Below are 19,896 nucleotides of genomic sequence, written 5' to 3' on the forward strand. Positions count from 1 at the left end.
GGCACAGACTAAAAAAGCACCAACAAAAGTCTGCTCCTTCTACCCAAACAGAAAGGGGGCAATTCAGGAGACAAAACCTTTAGACTACTCTACCACTCTACCACATCTAAGCACAAGTGAAAAACAATTGTGCCCCAACCCTACCAACCAGCAAAAGCTGAGTAGGAAGATGGGACTTTATCCCTGAAGGCAGTAACAACACCTACTGCAGTGTCTAGAAGAGACTAAATGGGAAGTGAAGTGGGAAGTCACTACTGCAGTGATAAAAAAGACTTTTTCTTCAAAATTGTCTTAGCTGTTATAGTTTGTCTTCCTGTATAAATTTTAGTATAAAATTTATGTATATAAATACAAATAAATACAACCTTTTAAGATTTTTTAAATTTATTTGTTCATGAGAGACAGAGAGAGAGGCAGAGACACAGGCAGAGAGAGAGGCAGGCTCCCTGTGGGGAGTCCCATATGGGACTTGACCCCAGGACACTGCGACCATGATCTGAGCTAAAGGCAGATGCTCAATCACTGAGTGACTCAGGCATGCCATAAAAAATCTTTTAAAGATAAATACATAAATGTATAAAACTACAACAAGGGGCACCTGAGTGGCTCAGTAGGTTAAGCATCTGCCTTCGGCTCACGTCATGATTCCAAGGTCCTGGGACTGAGCCCCACATGGGACCCCAGTTCAGCGGAGAGTCTGATTCTCCCTCTCCCTCTGTATGTGCTTTTTCTCAAATAAATAAATAAAATCTAAAAAAAAAAAAAAAAAAAAAGTAACCACTACAATTTGAAATATTACTACCCATCTACTAGAATAGCTGAAATAAAAAATTTTGACAAAACTAAATGCTAGCAAGGATGTGGAAAAACTGGATCACTCATACATTGTTGGTGGGAATGTAAAATGCTACAGTGACTGGAAGAGTTTGGCAGTTTCTTAGAGAATTAAACATGCATTTTGAACTCAGCAATGGCACTCCTGGACATTTATCACAGAGAAATGAAAACTTACGTTCACACAAAAATATGTACACAGATTGTTTATTACTGGTTTATTCATGACAGCCAAAAACCAGAAGCAATCCAGATGTCCTTCAAGGGTATACGGTCAAAAAAATGGTCCCACTCATACCACAAGCTACTATCCATGATTAGAAAAGAATGAACTACTTATGTACTTAATGACCTGGATAAATCTCCAGAAAATTATTCTGAGTAGAAGAAGATAACCCAAAAAGGTTACATATTGTATGATTCCAATTATGCAATATTCTTTAACTGACAAAAATTATAAAACTAGACATTAAGGATGGGGGGGGAGAGGCAACAGAAGAAGGAAGTGGTTGTGGCTTTATGAAATCATTCTGCATCTTGACTGTATCAATGTCAATATCCTGGCTGTTGACACTGTACTCCAGCTCTCTAAGATGTTACCATTGCTGGGTAAAGGGTATATGGGATCTCTCTATATTATCTTCATAACTGAATGTGAATATATAATTATGTCAAAAAAAGGGTTTTAATTTAATTAAAAAAACAGATGCTTAAAAACAAAACTCTGCAAAACAACTATACAAAATATCTAATGGAGATCTGCATGTTTAACTTTTATAAAGAGCACATATTACTATGTAGATTTTAAATATTTCTGAAATAGATTTCTTAAACATATTAATCCAATCAAAAGTAGATATTCAATAAGCACTGCTAATATAAAAAAATAAAAGTTGAAAAAAATGTTCAAAAATCAGAATATTACGCCAGTGAGATTAGCTGAGCATTTACTTTTGTATCCTTTTTTCTATGACTGGCCTTACTGCGCTGATCCAGTCATCTTGATTGCATGCACCTAGAAAGAAATTTGAAAGCAATTAAATAAAATAAAATCACCATTAAAATTATTTCAAAAGTTAGTCTAAAATGTCTTTTTTATAAATATTTTGGCAAATTCAGAACAGTAAAAATCCTTTTAGCATAACTATGTTAAAACTCAGTTCTTATTTTCTTAGTAATGGTAAGGGCAAAAAGCATTAGTATAATTGCATTACCACATTATTGTATCACTTAGTAGGTGCTGAACAAATGTTTGGAAAAGTAATTAATTAGGGAGTTATCCCATTAAAATCCACAACTTTGTAAAATAAGAATAACTACCTTTATTTTACAGTGATAAAACTGAGGGCTAAGAAAATCAGCACACAAATTAGGAGCAAATAAGGATTCAATCCTTATCAGTCTGATTCCCTACCATTTTAAGTATAAAATAAAACACTGAAATCTACACATAATGCAAAACCAATTTTACCCAGTTGTTTTAATCCTCTTTTCCACCATAACTTCTAGCACTGCCACCAGTTGTATAGCAAAACTGGCTATTTTATTTTATCTTTTACTTCCTTTATATTTGATGGTTCTAATGAATAGTGACCAGATAGTAGAAGCCAACAAAGAAAATGCAGAGATCAGCTCAACTACCAAACTACAAAAAAATTAACTTCAAGAGACTTTAAAGAACATTCTATCAATTTTCTGTGACATAGAAAAATAAGTATTTTTAAATATAGAAATAACATGTAAATATGCATTAGACAAATTACTGGTTCTATGCAGGAGACATGCTCAAAAAGTACAAACAAAATGAAACTATGTTTATTTTTTAATCTAAAACTAAAGTTTTATGAACAGCAGATATTGTTACATTCAATAAAAACAGGTTTTATTGGACTTAAAAATGAACCTAATTTTTTAAAAAAGGAAACTTAATGAGGTAAAAATAAGTAGTAAAAATTCTTTGTGGTCTTATGATTTTAGTACTGTATCAGAATCACCAATTATATCCTCAACCTTATCATTTTTGCTTACAGTTAGAGACGGTAGGATTGGGACAAATCTACCCTTTGGCCCAAAGAACAGCATTTTAATATTTAAACAGAAACTTTGAAGAAAAATACTTTTACAGATTGTTCAACACTGAATTAAAGTGATTCTGAATGATCCAATTCTAAGGGAAAACAGTTTAATACAAGATGGTAAGAAATGCTTACAATCCCTTGTCACTAAGTTAAAAATGACCAGAATAACTTCTATTCACTAAAAGAAGTAGCTTTTTAAAGTTAACTGGAAAATAAAAAATGAATTATGTAATCTATGCATGGGTTTCTCTTAGAAAAAAATTAAAGATCCCAGTTGAACTACAGTAGTCAACATGTCCTTCCTATCTGTTATTTAATCTCATAAAGTAATGAAAAGCTTAAGACTCCCATGACATTATACTATCTCATGGTCACCTTCCCCTTCAAAATCTAAGCAGTGGTGTGGCTAAAGCAAAGAAAGACTACCCAATCTTTTTTCATTGTCAAAAGTGAAATACCAGGAACAGGAAACAGATTACCTAAATCAATTGGTCCTTCTCTTAATCCATCTAATTCATACAATCTTCCATTTACAGGAACATAACTGACAAAATGAAAAGCATCTTCTTCTTTTGCTGATGTCTTTGCATCAAATTCAAACATCTGCTGTCTACAGTCAGGAAAAAAAATAGTGAGAAACAAACAAGCAAAAAAAGAAATGGTGTTCATTTAACAAAAAGTCTCTTTACCTGGCAAAACTGTTGTGTACTTGTCGAATCACATCTGAATTGCTTAGTGCCAAACCTTTCATCTAAAATAATTGTTAAAAAAAATAAAAATTAAAAAAAAATAAAAAATAAAATAAAATAATTGTTAAAGTAGCCTGTTAAAAAAGAGAATTATCACAAATAGGGCATTTCAGGAATAATATGATTATACTCACAGCTGCATCAAAACTTTGTGAAAATTCTTTAAATTCTGATAATGTCTCTCCCAAATGGACATCTTGATGGGTACAGTTTAATAACACACTTACTATGGCTTGGGTAGCACAAGCATTGTTAATTACCTATAAAACATAAATGCAAAAATATTATCAATTTATTTTTCAAAAAGCAGCTTTTAACAGATGACAATACCCTCCAAAATATGTTGAGTAATGCTAACAGTTTTCAAAATATATGTCATATATTCTTAACATAAACATAATAAACATGCTCAATTCCATCTACTATTTTCAGGAATTTGCTGCAGTTCTGGAGTTGAGGATTCTAGGAAACTAAATAAATTAAATAAACTCATAACATCAGCAAAACCAATCCAGTTAGGGTAATAAGACCAATCTTCCCTCATCTAAACAAAGCTGATTAAAACCAACAGAACTTATCCTCCCTCCTATTTACTTCTTAAATTCATTTCTGCCTATCCAAGTTTAACCATATTTCAGTATTTGGCACAAGCTCCAACTCACCTAGGTGGCTTTGAGAGAAATTACCCAACAACTGCTATTAGTTTCTACCCTCCTTTGAGTTCCTAAAAAGGATATATATTGTCCATACATTTTTTCAACTCAGTCATATATAGTCTTTACAGTGCTGTCACCTAGCTGTTAACTATTTTTTTTAACACATTATGTGGACCTTACATTTTAGGGTGAAAAAAACATTTAGACAGCACTTACTCTGTGCCAGGTACTTTTCCAGGCACTTCACATGTATTAATTCTTTCAATTCTCTCAAAAACCTATAAAGAAGGAGTAATACTATATCCCCATTTTACATCTGTGGAAGCTAAAGCACAAAGAAGTTAAGTAACTTGCCCCAAGGGCACAGAGTTAAGCAAGAAGCATACAGGCTGGTTCTAAAATTTGTGCCCTTAGCCACCATGTAAGGCTGACTGTACATAAATAGTCTCTCTAACAAGATTATGACCTACTGTGGACAAGGGCTTCTTCCTTATTCCCTATACAAAGTGCTGAGATTATAGAGCTAGAAAGAACCTCAAATGACTAGTGTGAATATCAGGAAAGTTAATTGTAAAGTTGAACTAAATTTAGTGAATGATATTTAAAAATACAGTTTAGTCCAATTGCTATATTTTGTTACTACACTATAATTTAATACTATCTTCAACTTAGTCTTTCCATAATGCTAATTCCCTTATGATTTTACTATTTAACAAATTATCTATTTATATCCTGCCAGACTTCAGAAGAAAAATTTTCAATTATCTTCTGTCTTTAATTCTTATACTCCTCTACTTTTTGTGTTGCCAGAGGCTTTTGAGGTCTTGTGAAATCCACCAGTTTTTAAATTATTTGCTGCGGTATGTTTGAAAAATTCATTGATAAGACTGCTTTCTCCACTAGAAACATTTTCTTACATTCAGTTCTCAAACAAACATGATATACCACACTTCTGATATTCCTTTCTGATAGTATCTTATACTCAAAACTATCTTATAACTGACAAATTAAAGTAACAAGAAATCTAGAATCCAATTAATATTGCTATTTCTTTTAATATGTATTTTTCTCTGAATCACAGTTCTTTAGAAAATTTGGATAAAAAATTTCAATGGTTACACAAGACTTCATACAGGTGGTTAACTAAAACTTTGTAAGACTCAGTACCCTCTTATCTTGGACCAGAATTATCTGGGATGAAAGTATCTGGCAATGGGTTGGTAAGAGCAAAGTTAGAAGTTAAAATTTATACTCATTCACATGTTATTTCAAATTCATACATTAAAGACATACTATGTACCTGGTGCCAGGTTACATGCTGAGACTATGGCAGAGAATATTCTCAAACATTCCTATGATCTGAGGATTTCTGTAATCCATCACTTTAGAAAACTTTTTTAAAGAATTAGAAAAAACTCCTTCCAAACTCATCAAGTTAAATACATTAAATGTGCAGTTTTTTGTATAATCCATCATATTTCAATATTTTTTAGAAAGGGAAAAATCCTGTAGTTAATATTTCCCTTTCAATGTTAATAATGATTCATACTGTCCATGATTTATTACAAGTTATTTTGTGTGTTTATGAAGAATAGTAATCATGGTGTGCTTGGGAATAAAAATATCTTTCCAGGTTTAAAAATGAGTTTAGCGCCACCATGTGGTTATGCTACATACAGCACAAACTGCCAAAAGAAAAAAGATGGTAAATAGGGTACCTCTACACTGTCTCTTTCAAATATTTACGAAGCAGTATGTGTGTACCAAACACTGTGTAAGTATGTAGTGCACAGTGAACGAGAGAGTTAGTGAGGTCTTTCACTTCATTAAACTCACATAAAAAACACCTTATATAGATCTATTTGGGACAACTTTAACTTTAGTTCATGTCACAAAAAATTTAGTGCAGCATAATTTACATAGTCCCCAACTTTTTACATCTTTAATTTATCCTGAGTATTCTAGTATATACTCTGGCTTGTAATACATTTTCTTGTGTGTTTGTGTGTGTGTGTGTGTGTAATACATTTTCAAACACCGCAGTAGAGTTCAACAGTAAAAGGAGGCTAGAGTAGGGCTGGCCTGGAACCTTAAGAATATGGTTTAAATTCCTTTGAGAGAACATATATTCTTTAGTTCATCCAGGCTCTTCCGCTCCCTAGTATCTTCCACACAACCCGATTCACACACGCATGTTGCCTATCTGATACTGCAGCCATTTGACTTGCAACCCTGGACTAGAGAGTAACTTCTATTCATAGTTTTTACAAAAGAATATGCTGAGTGCTCAGAGGGATGCTCCTAAAATAGCTAAAAGGACTAAATTATAAATTACAGTCATCTTCACTGAGTTGTAGCTATAAAATAAATAAATTTTCAATATTTATTTGTAGTCAAGGAAAAAAAGGTTGAGAATACAAGTATGGGTTCCTAAAGGGAAAGTGACTCTAGAATAAAGACAAAACAAAGAAAGTATGTAAAAATGCCCTGCCTGTGAAAAATTTAGAAAAAAAAAAAATCCATACATGAAAAAGGGATTAATAGAAAACCAAAATGATGAAGAAAGAAATCATCTTTAACTGAAGTATCAGAGATTTCTCTATGAATGTAAAATTTTAATAGGGCTTTGAAAGCTAGACAGGATCTAGAAAATCAAAAAGGAAATTCATTCAAGGAAGCAAGAAGGGTATGAACAAAGGAACAAATTTACATGGTATGTTCAAGAGACAATGAGCATACTGGTTTGTATTAGTAAGTATGGTTGTGGTCAGGGCATGACATCATAACAAATGTCATCATTTGCTACCTTGAAACACTGACATTAAGCTAAATTAATTCAGTAGTTTGCTCTAGGAGCAAAAGCTTTTTAATAGGGAAATAATATAATAAAAATAAGCTTTTTATTATGAAAGATTCAGTTTGACAGTTTATAGCAAGGACTGAAGATGGCTGAAAACAGAAACAAGATCAGTTGGATTGCTGCCCTAATGCACATATGAACAATAAACGGTGACAAATTAATGGAAATAAGAAACCTCTATCACACAAATATGCAAATCAGAATTCTAGGAGACAGGTATACAAGTAAAAATAAAATAAGGTTAAAAAGAATAAGGGAATACTAATAACCATAAGAAACAATTTTGTAAATTTAAGCTAAAAATGAAGAAATTTTTTTAAAATCTTATCAAAACCAAGTCAAGAAGAAGTAAGTAGCCTGAATGGTCTTTTAACTATTAAACTGAATGAATAGTTATATACATACTTACAAAGAAAATACCAGGCCCAGAACTGGCTATATAGGCCAATTCTATCAATATCTGAAGAATAAGAACTAAATTTTATGCAAATTCTTTGGAATAAAAAAAAAAAGGAGGAAATTCTAACTCATTCCCATAAAGCCAGTAAACCTCTAATACGAAAACTAATCAAAGCCATTATGAGAAAAGAAAATTAAGGCCCACTTCATTCACAAATACAGATGTAAAATGTTAATAAACAAGAATACTTAGATCTCACAGTACATAAAGACAGAATATATCAACACCAGTTGGGTTTTTCTCAGATATGAAGGATGGTATGATATCTAGAAAAATCATCAACATAACTGACTGTATTTATCTTTTAAAAGAGAAAAAATAAACAAGGATCATTACATTAAGTGCAGAAAAATCACTTGAAAATTTTTCATAATAAAGACACTCACTGAATTAATAACAGAACATCCTTACCTGAAAAAGAGCATTTAAAAAATAAAAACCCTAGTAAACATCATCCAAAACAAGAAAATGTTAAAGCATTCCCTTTAAAATCATGATGATTTTACTGAAGGCCTTAGTCAATTAGAAAAGAAAAATAAATTAGAAGTATAAAGATTTGAAAGGAGGAAAAAAAAAACTGTTAACATTTGATATAATAATTTAGATAGAACCCCCTCAAAAAAAACAAATATTAGAGATAATAGAAGAGTTTAGCAAGATAGTTAAATATTAAAATATAAAAGTGAATTGCATTTTTTTACCATCATCAAAAACCTTGAGAATTCATTGAAAGAGGATTCATAATTGTAACGGAAATATCAAAGAGTTAAGATAAATCTAACAAAAGATGTAAAAGACCTCTACAGAGAAAATTACATGTTAAAGATAATAAAGATCTAAATAAATATACATACTATGTTCATGACTTAATATGAAGATATAAATTCTCCCCAAATTGATATATATATTCAATGCTATTCCAGTCAAAATTCCAATAGAATTTTTCATACAACTTGATGACTCTGAAATTTACATGAAGAGCATGGGGCCAAAAATAGAAGGGTATTTCTGAAAAAGAGCAGGGAGGGGAGACATGACCTATTAGATATTGAATCTTATGAAGAAGTGGAAGGAATTAAGACAGTGATACTGGCACAGAGACAAACTGATGAGTGGAACAGAGGAACAGTCTAGAAAACACACACACATGTATGGAACTCTGATATGCAACAGAGACAGAATGTTAGATCGGTAGGGAAAACAACAGATGTTTAATAAATGAGGCTAGAAAAAAATGATGATCCATATGGACAAAGATAAAATTGAACTCCTACTTCACATGACATACCAAAACCCAATTCCCAATAAACTATAGACATAGATGTCAAGAATTAAAATTTAAATACACAGGTAAATATCTCTTACAACCTCAGATAAATAACAATTTCTCAAACAAGATATGAAAAGCACTGGCTCTAAAATATAAAATTCTATTTATCAAAAAGATACTCAGAAAAGGTAAAACAATAAGGTGCCAACTTGGAGAAGCAGTATCAAGAAAACATAACAAGTCAAAAAGAAAAACATGATTCACTCCACAAAAAAAAATAAATAAATAAAAATAAACAGAAATTTCACAGAAGAAACATGTATGGCCACTTTCAAAATTATTAGTGTCCAGGGAAATGTAAACCAAGACCACAATGAAGTACTATTTTAGAACAAGCTGGCTGGCAAAAATTAAAAAGGCCTAACAATATCACACTTGGAGCATGTGGCTACTTAGTTACTCAGATATTGCTAGTGGGAGTGTAACTGGAGCATCTAATTCAGAAAAGATTTTGATACATTTATGTATCAGATGAAGTAGTCATCTATATACAGTATACACCAGGAGAAATTTGCACATATGTAATAGCAGACATATAGAAAAATGTTTATAGCTACACAATTCATAGTTAACTCAAATGTCCAATCTAGGAAAAGTGATCATGAGTTGATATTATGCAGCATGCAAAATAAAGGAACTACTATGATAAACAACTTACAGAAAAATCTTAATGATATAATATGAAGTCAAAAAGTAAGTTCCCTTACAGTGGATGAGTGATGAAATGAAATGAGATCACTTAAGGAGTTTTAAAATGGAGCCAGGAAGTCAATAAAGAAATGGGCCTTATGCACATCATCACTGGATAAAACCATGAACTCTGAAATGGGCCAAAGGGCATAAGTTCCAAGGACTCTGCCTAAACACCTGCAACTTGCTACAGTAAGACTTGGCTTAGTGATATGATAGCCTTAGCAACCAATTATATTCAGCCAAGATTAGTTTTCTATGAGTCAATACCAATAAAAATTCTCTGTAAACAACACATATAAACATTCCTTTTACGTTTTAAAACCCTGTCATTCCCTAGGGAACACAATTTGTGTTGCTACCCAAATCTGTGCTCCACAAATTGCAATTCTGAAACCCCAAACAAATGCTTTTGTTTTATTTCAGCACTCTTTTTTGTTGATAAGCGTAATACTTTTTCTTTCGTCAAAGTTTTATACACACCACCTTTTAGGATACAAAAAATACATAAAAAGAAAGGAAGGTTCCTGGGTGGCTCAGTTAAGCAGCCAACTCTTGATTTTTAGCTCAGGTCACGATCTTGAGATCATGAGATCGAGACCCATTTCCAGCTCTGTGCTCAGTGTGAAGTCTGTTTCAGATTCTTTCTCTCTTTCCCTCATGCACTCTCTCTCAAATAAATAAATTCTTTCTTAAAGAAAGAAAGAAAAAGAGAAAGCAAGGAGATGATATACCAAATTCAAATGGATTATAAGTAATGGAGGGAAAGAGGAGGAGAGTTACGTTGAATAGGTGAGAGAAGGAAATAATAGATGAAGTTTACCTGGGAGGTGAGTTCTTAGGTGCTTACGGCATTACTTAAAATTACAAAATAAGTAAATAAATAGGAGTCATGAGTGTGTGTCATCAATCAAGGATTATCACAATCCTATTCCATGTACCTGCAGATTAATTTTTTTAAAAGGAAAAAAGAAAAAGCCTTCATCACTGCTATGTCTTCTTCTTTCATCCCCATATCCAATCTATTACATATTAAGGGTGCTAACTACTTTATTTACTAAGTATTATTCAAATCTATTCATATTCATCTCTACCACCAGTCTTTTTCTACTCTTGCATGTACTTCTGCAAAAGCCTCCAACTATTCCTATATTCTATACCACCGTTTCCTCCTCAAATGCATTCTCCACACTATAGCCAAAGGATCCCTTCTAAATAAAAATCTGATTGTGTCATACTCCTTTAAACACTTCAATAACCTTCTATTACTCTTAGGATACAGACAAAAGTCTCAATCATGGCCTAAAATACCATTGATGATTTGACCTTTCTCAGCAAATGTGGCAGAAGGCTGATAGTTATTCTCTAAAAACCATCTTCTCCTCCTTCCATATGAATAAAGTACCCAAATTTTATCTGGTCCATGACCACCTGGAATGAAGACCACTTTCCCACTCTCTTTTGTTGCTAAGTACAGCAATGTGACTGAGTTCTGGCCAGAGGAAGTAAGCATGTGACATAGGCAAATTCTAGAAAATGTCCATAAAAGGAGAGAAGTGTGCTGTCCCCTTCCTGCTTTCTGGAATGTGAAATTAAGATAGAATGACTAAAACTCCAACAATCATCTTGGGTCACAAAGTAATCTTTAGAATAGAATCCACACACAAAGGAACAGAAGAGCCTGTAATCCTGACAGTTCTTGGAAGTGAAAGAGAAAAACTTCCATTTCTCATAAACCATTGTTTTTCTACAACCAACTGTACCTAATTCTGATTAACATGCTGCCTATGCAGCCTCATACCTCATGTCATCTCCTCCTTTCTCTCTATATGCCAGTTACACTGCTCTTCTTTTAGTACATTTTACGAGTCTTATTCCCTTTATTCCCTGCTATAAAGCTGTTATTAATCTAGGATGACCCTCAGCCTCTTTCCCCCAGTTAATACCGACTTAACCTTTAAACTTCAGCTGAACTGTCACTTACTCAGGGCTTTCTCAGGTCTCCCTAAAGGGTTAAGTCCCATTTATATACATATAATATATGTATGTACGTATACTATGTGTATGATGCCCAAAGAGAGGCCTTGCCTTTGCCCTTGGTTCCTGGGGGGGTAAACTCTTAGCTTTGAAAAGAAAGGCCCATCTTTGTTTACCTGGGGTATTTGGTCCACTAAGGTAGGCTAATACTGTGACTTTGCATGGAATCTTGAGTCAACAGTATCAGCTCAACCTCCAAAGTGACTGGAGACTGAGGTCCGTCATATGGGTGGTCAGTCAGGTCTATGTGACTGAGGTCAAATAAAAATTCTGGATATCAAGAATTAGTTGAGATTCACTGGATGACAATACTCTGTACATACTGTCACATATCGTTGCCAGGAGAGTTAGTGCCATCTGTAGCTCTACTAGGGCTCTACTGCCCCATCCATCTCTTTCCTTGGCTGAATTTAAACTGTATCTTTCACTGTAATATAGACCATAACTGTAACTATAACATTTCAATAAGGTCTATGCATTTTCTTGGCAAATTGCAGGTTTTCTTGGAGACCCCCTCCAAACTTGGAATTGCCAGATACAAGGGTGGCTTGGGAACCCCGAACTGTATATAGTTGGTGTTCAAAGGAGGGTGGTCTCAGATTGTTTTCAAACTTTGCAGTATAATATGGTTCTCATTTCACTCCATGCAGTACTTATCACCACCATAATTTTGCATTTCACTTTTTTTCTTTAAGATTTTATTTATTTATTCATGAGAGACACACACACAGAGAGAAAGGCAGAGACACAGGCAGAGGGAGAAGCAGGCTCCATGCAGAGAGCCCGACATGGGACTCGATCCCGGGTCTCCAAGATCACGCCTGGGCTGAAAGTGGTGCTAAACTGCTGAGCCACCCGGGCTGCCCCATTTCACTGATTAAAACCAATCTCTTCCACTAAACTCTAAGCACCTTGCGAGCAGGGATTATGATTATCATTCTCTAAGCACCTAGCACAGTGTCTGGCACATTGTAGGTAATCATTCTTTCCTGGAAGACTGCATAGATAATCAAACAAACCCAGTAACACTACAGCATAATCTTAGCAAGTAAATGATGAAATGGTAACAAAACTATGATGTTTTACGGAGAAGTACTGTCAAAATGTCATTCATTTCTTACATACAAATTATAATTACTAGATTCTTTTCTCGATACTTTCTTAATCAGTGATCCACATATATGCATTCCTACAATTAGAGCATATGATCAGCTTAAGACAGCCAGTATTACTATTACCTCTCTAAACTGACACAATTCCATTCATAAATACCAAAAATACATACTTAGTTAATACGTATGACCTTATAAATAAATATGATTTAAATTACATTTTTAAAATTTCTGGGAATAGGGCAGCCCAGTGGCTCAGCGGTTTAGCGCCGCCTTCAGCCCAGGGCCTGATTCTGGAGACCTGGGATCGAGTCCCACGTCAGGCTCCCTGCATGGAGCCTGCTTCTCCCTCTGCCTGTGTCTCTGCCTCTCTCTCTCTCTCTCTGTGCCTCTCATGAATGAATAAATAAAATAAAATAAAATAAAATAAAATAAAATAAAATAAAATAAAATTTCTGGTAATGGAGATTCCTGGATAAAATCATTACTAGTTCTCAAAGCCTAGAATTAAGGATTATATATTTATGTAATATAACGTTTTGGGCATAGGCTCATAGGACGCATACACTAAAAAGACTAAAAAAGGGGCACCTGGGTGGCTCAGTCGGTTAAGCATTTGCCTTCAGCTTCTGGGGTGCTGGGATCAAGTCCCAAGTTGCTCCCTGCTTAGGGGGGAGCCTGCTTCTCCTCCCTGCTCCCCACTTGTGCTTTCTCTCACTATCTCTCTCTCTCAGATAAATAAAATCTTTTAAATATATAATAAATAGACTAAAAGATATTATTGGGGAATTACTGACCTGTCAGTTCAACAAGAACTGTTGACATAATATAGAACAAAAAACACCCAGTATTATAGGAAAATCACTAATTCTACATATTAATAAATGTGGCAGGAATAATATAATACAAATAAAACATTAAATTATAGTTAAGGCAGAAATACAGAACTAGAAAAATATCAAGGGACTCCAGAAATTATAAATTCAAGCCCTAGTATCATTAGGTCTTTACTTTTCTGACTTTTTTTTTACCTTAAAAATACTTACACCTGTATAAATCATTAGTGCCTTAGTGTTAGTGAATACTAGTATTAATTGTAATATTCTTAGAGATGAAGAGCTCAGTCTACATTTATTGGATATCTACTATGGGCTATCTGTACCTAGAAACAAAATCTCACTCTCAGGTTCACAATTTAGTGTGGAAGAAATATAGTGTGGAAGAAATTAAATACACACATACACACAGAGAAACTCTGAAAGAATATAAATCATTTTCAGTGATTATCTCTGACACAGGAAACGTAAGGGACTTTTATATTCTACATCATATAGTTATAATACTTAAATTTTATAAAATGAGTATATATTTTTATATACCTTTCAAAATAAAACCTTCCTTTAAAAGGAGAAAAAACACCCAAATGACTTCTAAATTATTTTCTCCTACTTTTTCTCTACCATCTAGATCTTGAAAACCACAAACTTTGGTTTTAAAATTACAATTATTGGGGCACCTGGATGGCTTAGTTGGTTAAGTGGCTGCTTCAGGTCAGGTCATGATCCTAAGACCCTGGGATCCAGCCCCATACGGGGCTCCCTGCTCAGCAAGGAGCCTTTGCTGAGCAGGGAGCCTGCTTCTCCCTCTCCCTCTGCCCCTCCCCACTGCTAGTGTGCGTGCGCGTTCTCTCTCTTGCTCAAATACATAAAATCTTTAAAAAAAAAAAAAAACATAAAATTATAATTGTTATACAATAATACATAATTGCACAAGTGTTACAATATATCAACAAATTATTTGTGTTAGAAGAAATAACTAGAAACTCAAAAGTGTGTTAAGTGCTGGAGTTTGCACCCCAGCGCTGCCAACGTTTAGCTGCATAACCTGGGCATGTTTCATAACCTCTCTGGGACTCAGTTTCCACATCTGTGAAATAATAAGAAATCTAAAAAACCACAAGGGGCTGTTGTGAGTAGTAGCTACTACAAATAAATTAATACATAAAAAATAATATATATGAAAGTAACTAATAAGTCTTCAGTAAGTGTTAGCTAATATTATTATGTGTAATGGAAGTGGAACAAAGTCAAACTTTTATCATTAAGTGAAAAAAGATGCAAAAGATTTTGCATAACAATCCAACTTTAGTAAGAAAATTGTAATAAGAATGGGTTAACATATAAAAAGAAAACGTGGGAGGTAGTAAGGCAATGTGGAATCACAAACCTGGGTTTTAGACCTGCATTTAAATTCTGTGTGACCTCTGGAAAATAAGTTAATTTTTCCAGGCCTTGATTTCTTCACCTGTGATATGAGGTTATTATAACCTCAGAGTTGATGCAAGGAGTAAATAATAATATATTAAAGCACAATATCTGATACACAGTAAGAATGGTAAATGTTGGCTACTGTTGGTATTGCTATCATTACAGTTGTTAGTAAGAAGAAAGATGCCGGTTTTATTCACCATTATACCCTAGCACTTAAAACAATACCTAGCACATAGTGGGTGCTCAGTAACTCCTTGTTGATTAAATCAATGAGTCATACCATTAAAAGTAGTTAGTAAAGATGGGTGTGGGATTACAAAGATATTCACTTTTATCACTATATATTTCTGCACTTTAAATTCTGCTATCAGAAAAAAAAATATACAATAATGTTTTCTTAAAGTAAAAGCAAGAAAGTGCTAATTTCTCTAAAGAACACTCAATTTTAAAACGTTGGGGGAAATGGAAAGAAGTAGTAAGAAATAATGGGAAAACAAGTCACTAAGTGAAATAGCAAAAGCTTGATCCAAAGGACAGTAATGAAAATTAGCAGTCTTCTTTTCAACCTTTCTGAAGATTCAAACAGGTTATCCTAAGCAACTTTTTGAGTCTCAGAAATAAGTGCAATTTTCAAGCAAATGCAATCATATTTAGCTTAGATTTTAAACGTTAATCAAATCTCTTTTATCATTCTCTTTTTCTCCTTTTCCAAACAATGGGAGGCATCTAGTAATATTCAACACTTCACTGTATATACTAGAACAGCAGTTATCAAGTGTGGTCCATGGACCCTGGGAATTCCTAAGACCCTTCTCAAACGGTTCATGAGCTCAAAGTTGCTTCTATAATAATTCAAAGACAGTTTCTGCCTTCTTCCCTGCTTTCATATTTGCACTGATAGTATAATGGCAATGGTAGATAATACTGCTGGTATTTTAGCACCAATCTGGGCAGTGCCATTAAACGGTTTCATTGACACAGATACATAGTTTAAAAAAAAAAAAAGGTAATTTTACTCAAGACTGTCTTTAATGAAGCAGTAGAAGTTATTTTTATTAAAATCTGTCCTCGGCTTGCTTGCTCTCTCTCTGTGTGTCTCTAATAAATAAATAAAATTAAAAAAACAACAAAAAAACAAAAACCTGACCTCGGAATACAAGTCTTTAATATTCTATGAAATGAAACAGGTAGCAGAAATAAAGCACTTCTGTTGCAAACCAAAATATGCTAGTCATTTCAAGGAAAAGCAGTAGTACAACTGTTTGAGTTGTGAGCTAAGTTGGCTGCTTTTTTTCTTGGAACATCTTTTTCTCTTGAAAACACAAATGGCAGACAAATATGGTTGTTCAAACAGGGCATATGGCAGATATTTTCTCTGAATTGAGTGAAATGAGTCTGTTACTTCAAGGAAAATACCTGATAGTATTTGTTTTTCTGATAGAATTTGAACTTTCAAATTATATTAGAATTAAGATCCTCCACTATCAGTTTAAAAGTTTCACGATACTTAACCCACTGTGAGTTTAAAAGTTTCATGATAATTAACGACAATTCTGGGACTCCCAGGTGGCTCAGTGGTTGAGCGTCTGCCTTTGGCTCAGGGTATGATCCAGGAGTCCCAGGGTGGAGTCCCACATCAGGCTCCCTGCAAGAAACCTGCCTCTCCCTCTGCCTGTGTCTCTGCCTCTCTCTCTCTCTCTCTGTGTCTCTCATGAATAAATAAAATCTTAAAAAAAAAAAGATAATTAACGACTTTTCTGATGATGTATGTGACTTGTTGATAATGTATGTAATCAAATGTAAAAGTCGGTGAACTTTCAAAATGACCAATACACAATGTTATGAAATGCTGCATGAATAAAAGATTCATTTGCAGAGCAAGATAAATCAAAGAATTTTAATATAATAAAGGGCAAAGTTGGGATCCCTGGGTGGCGCAGCGGTTTAGCGCCTGCCTTTGGCCCAGGGCGCGATCCTGGAGACCCAGGATCAAATCCCACGTCGGGCGCCCGGTGCATGGAGCCCGCTTCTCCCTCTGCCTGTGTCTCTGCCTCTCTCTCTCTCCCTCTGTGTGACTATCATAAATAAATAAAAATTAAAAAAAAAAATTAAAGGGCAAAGTTCACTGATATGGTTTCAGATTTCACATTGCAACTAACCTTTAAGAAAGCAATGTTTCTGGAGTCTTGATATCAAAGAATATCCATAATTTTCTGAAAAAGATATTAAAATACTCCTCCCTTTCCAACTACACATATGTGTGAAACTTATTTTTTTCATATACTTCAAATAAAAACAAAAAAATACTGCAACAGACTGAATAAAGAAGCCGATAGGAGAATCCAGCTTTGTGCTATTAAGCCAGACATTAGATTTCCAAAAAATGTAAAAAAATATAAAACGTAAATATAAAACTTCTTGCTAAATTTTTTGTTTGGTAAGTGTGATTATATTTCACTAAAAAATGTGTTGCGTTAACATGTAATGCATTTGTTTTTTAACATCACTACTCTCAAAATATCACAGTCTTAATGTCTAATATAATAAATATTAATAAATATAATCCATATAAACAGAGTAGTTCTCTGGAGATCTCAATAATTTTTAAGAATGTGAAGGGATCCAAAGACAAAAAGCTTGAGGAGTGCTATACCAAAGACACAAAAGTGAAACAGAGTTCTGTTTATAGAAAGGATTGCTCTCAAGACTTCAGAGTATCCAAGGACCATACCTGCTTGGCAAAAAATATTGTGTCAAGTCTGGAGTCCTGAACTACAGAGCCTGCTGGTTCTTCTCCTGGCTGCCACTTGAAAAGAAAAATTAACCCATGAACTGGCCTACAAAATAAAATACAAATTAGTTGACACCAAACCCTGCTTCTTTTTTAATATGCTGTCAATACATTACATTTTAGTAAGCTACTTAACAAATGTATTGCAAACAAAGTCAGAGAAATTTTTTTAAGATTTCTACTGCTATTCATAGACACTAGAATGTTGCCTACAACAAGGCTAATAAAATTTAAAATTATATCAGGCAAAGTAGAATTATAATGAAAGGTTCATTCTCAAATCTGGATTATTCATTTCTACCTTGTATCATTTCATTTAAAAACTAAAAACAAGAACACAGAAAAACTGAAAGAAGCTGTTAACCCTACAGATTGAATTCCAATCTATATGAATAAAGTCCACATACAGTGTTCACAGATAAATGGTTTATAGCATATATATTATAAAATATACTAAGTCACCTTCATATAATTGTTGGGTTCATGAACAATCATCAAACTGCAGCAAGAACAGATGCTATCATCTCATACATAATTAAGTCATACTTTCCTAAAGGAACTCTTGTTGCCCATGAAACATTAAATCACCTCTTTAGGATTTTCTCTCCACCCTTTTATAACTGTCTTCCATGCAACAAAACCCTTTCCTATCCTTTAAAGACAGTTCAATTGATGCATCTTTAATTAATCTTCCCTAATCACTCAGCCAGAATTAATCTCTTATTTCATCTCGAGTCATTGCTCCTTCTGTGGGGAAGGGGGAAGTAGGGGGAAGCAAATGATCTCTTTATTATTAAAAATGGTAGCTATATCCCTACAGTCCCTATTTCCCCTCTAGAAGCCTACCCCTTGTCACATTCCAAGAATCCAAGAATTCTTCCTCCAACGAAAATTCTTCTCTCTCTATGCAATTCAGGGTCAATGCTTAGGGGCATGGAGGTTAGGGTTAAGGGGAGTCTCAGAGAGGTGATTCCAGTCATAGGGAAAAGAAGAAACTTCCTGGTATCTTCTTGGGAATTTGAACTGTAACTTCTCCAAAAATCAATGGGATAATGTATAGACAAATTCTGAATAACTATTAACATACATTATCTACTAAGTATGCTTTTATAGACTAACCTATTATTCACGTTTTTAATGTTAAAATGTGTTTTATGTTCTAACCCTATTGATCTATAAGTGAACATTGTAAAGCATCTGCCAATCAATCAATTCTCATATGGAATTAGACACTTAGTTTTTAATCCCGTGCAAGTTACTTACATAGAATCTCAGGCCTGGGTTATAAAATGAGAGTAATAATACCTATATCATAACATCGAAGAAAGACTTAAAGGAGATGATGTATTCAGCCTAGAGTAATCCAAGTAAAATAAACAGGTAACAGTTTGCTTAAAGTACAGACATACTATTTTTCATACAACTAAGATTATACTTACTTTAATTTTTCAAAATTCTCAGGCTCTAAACTCCATATTTCTTCTACTTGGGCTCCTCGGCAACCTGAAATAAGAAATCATTTCTTTAGAAAACAAAGTAATTGGGACGCCTGGGTGGCTCAGCAGTTGAGCATCTGCCTTTGGCTCAGGGTGTGATCCTGGGAGTCCCGGGATCGAGTCCCACATTGGGCTTCCTGCATGGAGCCTGCTTCTCCCTCCGCTTCTCCCTATGTCTCTCTCTGTCTCTCACGAATAAATAAATAAAATCTTAAAAAAAAAAAAGAAAGAAAACAAAGTAACTTATTTTTTCCTTCAACATTTAATAAAATACTAACTGAAAGAAATGTACATTTAGGAACAATGAGACATAACAAATTAAAATGGTAAAACTGAGAAAGCTCACAGCCAAATCCTTTTACTTCCTTTATTACTTCCTAATTATTTCTTTTTAAGATTTTATTTATTTATTCATGAGAGACACCGAGAGAGAGAGGCAGAGACACAGGTAGAGGGAGAAGCAGGCGCTATGCAGGGAGCCTGACGTGGGATTTGATCCCCGATCCCCAGGGTCACGCCCCCAGGCTGAAGGG

At 34.0% G+C, this 19,896-nt stretch overlaps 1 protein-coding gene across 3 annotated transcripts in view; it reads right to left on the minus strand.

The window, feature by feature from the left end:
• The window catches only part of UCHL5 (ubiquitin C-terminal hydrolase L5), a 46,745-nt gene that overhangs the window by 18,846 nt on the left and 8,003 nt on the right, over positions 1-19,896 (minus strand). For 2 of the 3 annotated variants that reach the window (XM_041773843.1, XM_041773842.1), the window contains exons 2-7: positions 19,307-19,370; positions 17,808-17,913; positions 3,796-3,921; positions 3,602-3,663; positions 3,392-3,522; positions 1,786-1,849 (exon numbers count right to left, since the gene is read on the minus strand). In XM_041773843.1, coding sequence (XP_041629777.1) covers positions 1,786-1,849; positions 3,392-3,522; positions 3,602-3,663; positions 3,796-3,921; positions 17,808-17,913; positions 19,307-19,370 — 553 coding nt within the window. The remainder of the gene's footprint in view (positions 1-1,785; positions 1,850-3,391; positions 3,523-3,601; positions 3,664-3,795; positions 3,922-17,807; positions 17,914-19,306; positions 19,371-19,896) is intronic. The other variant, XM_041773845.1, reaches the window with a different exon arrangement.

The sequence above is a fragment of the Vulpes lagopus genome, chromosome 11 (genome assembly GCF_018345385.1).
Source record: "Vulpes lagopus strain Blue_001 chromosome 11, ASM1834538v1, whole genome shotgun sequence".
In the NCBI taxonomy this organism is placed as follows: Eukaryota; Metazoa; Chordata; class Mammalia; order Carnivora; family Canidae; genus Vulpes; species Vulpes lagopus.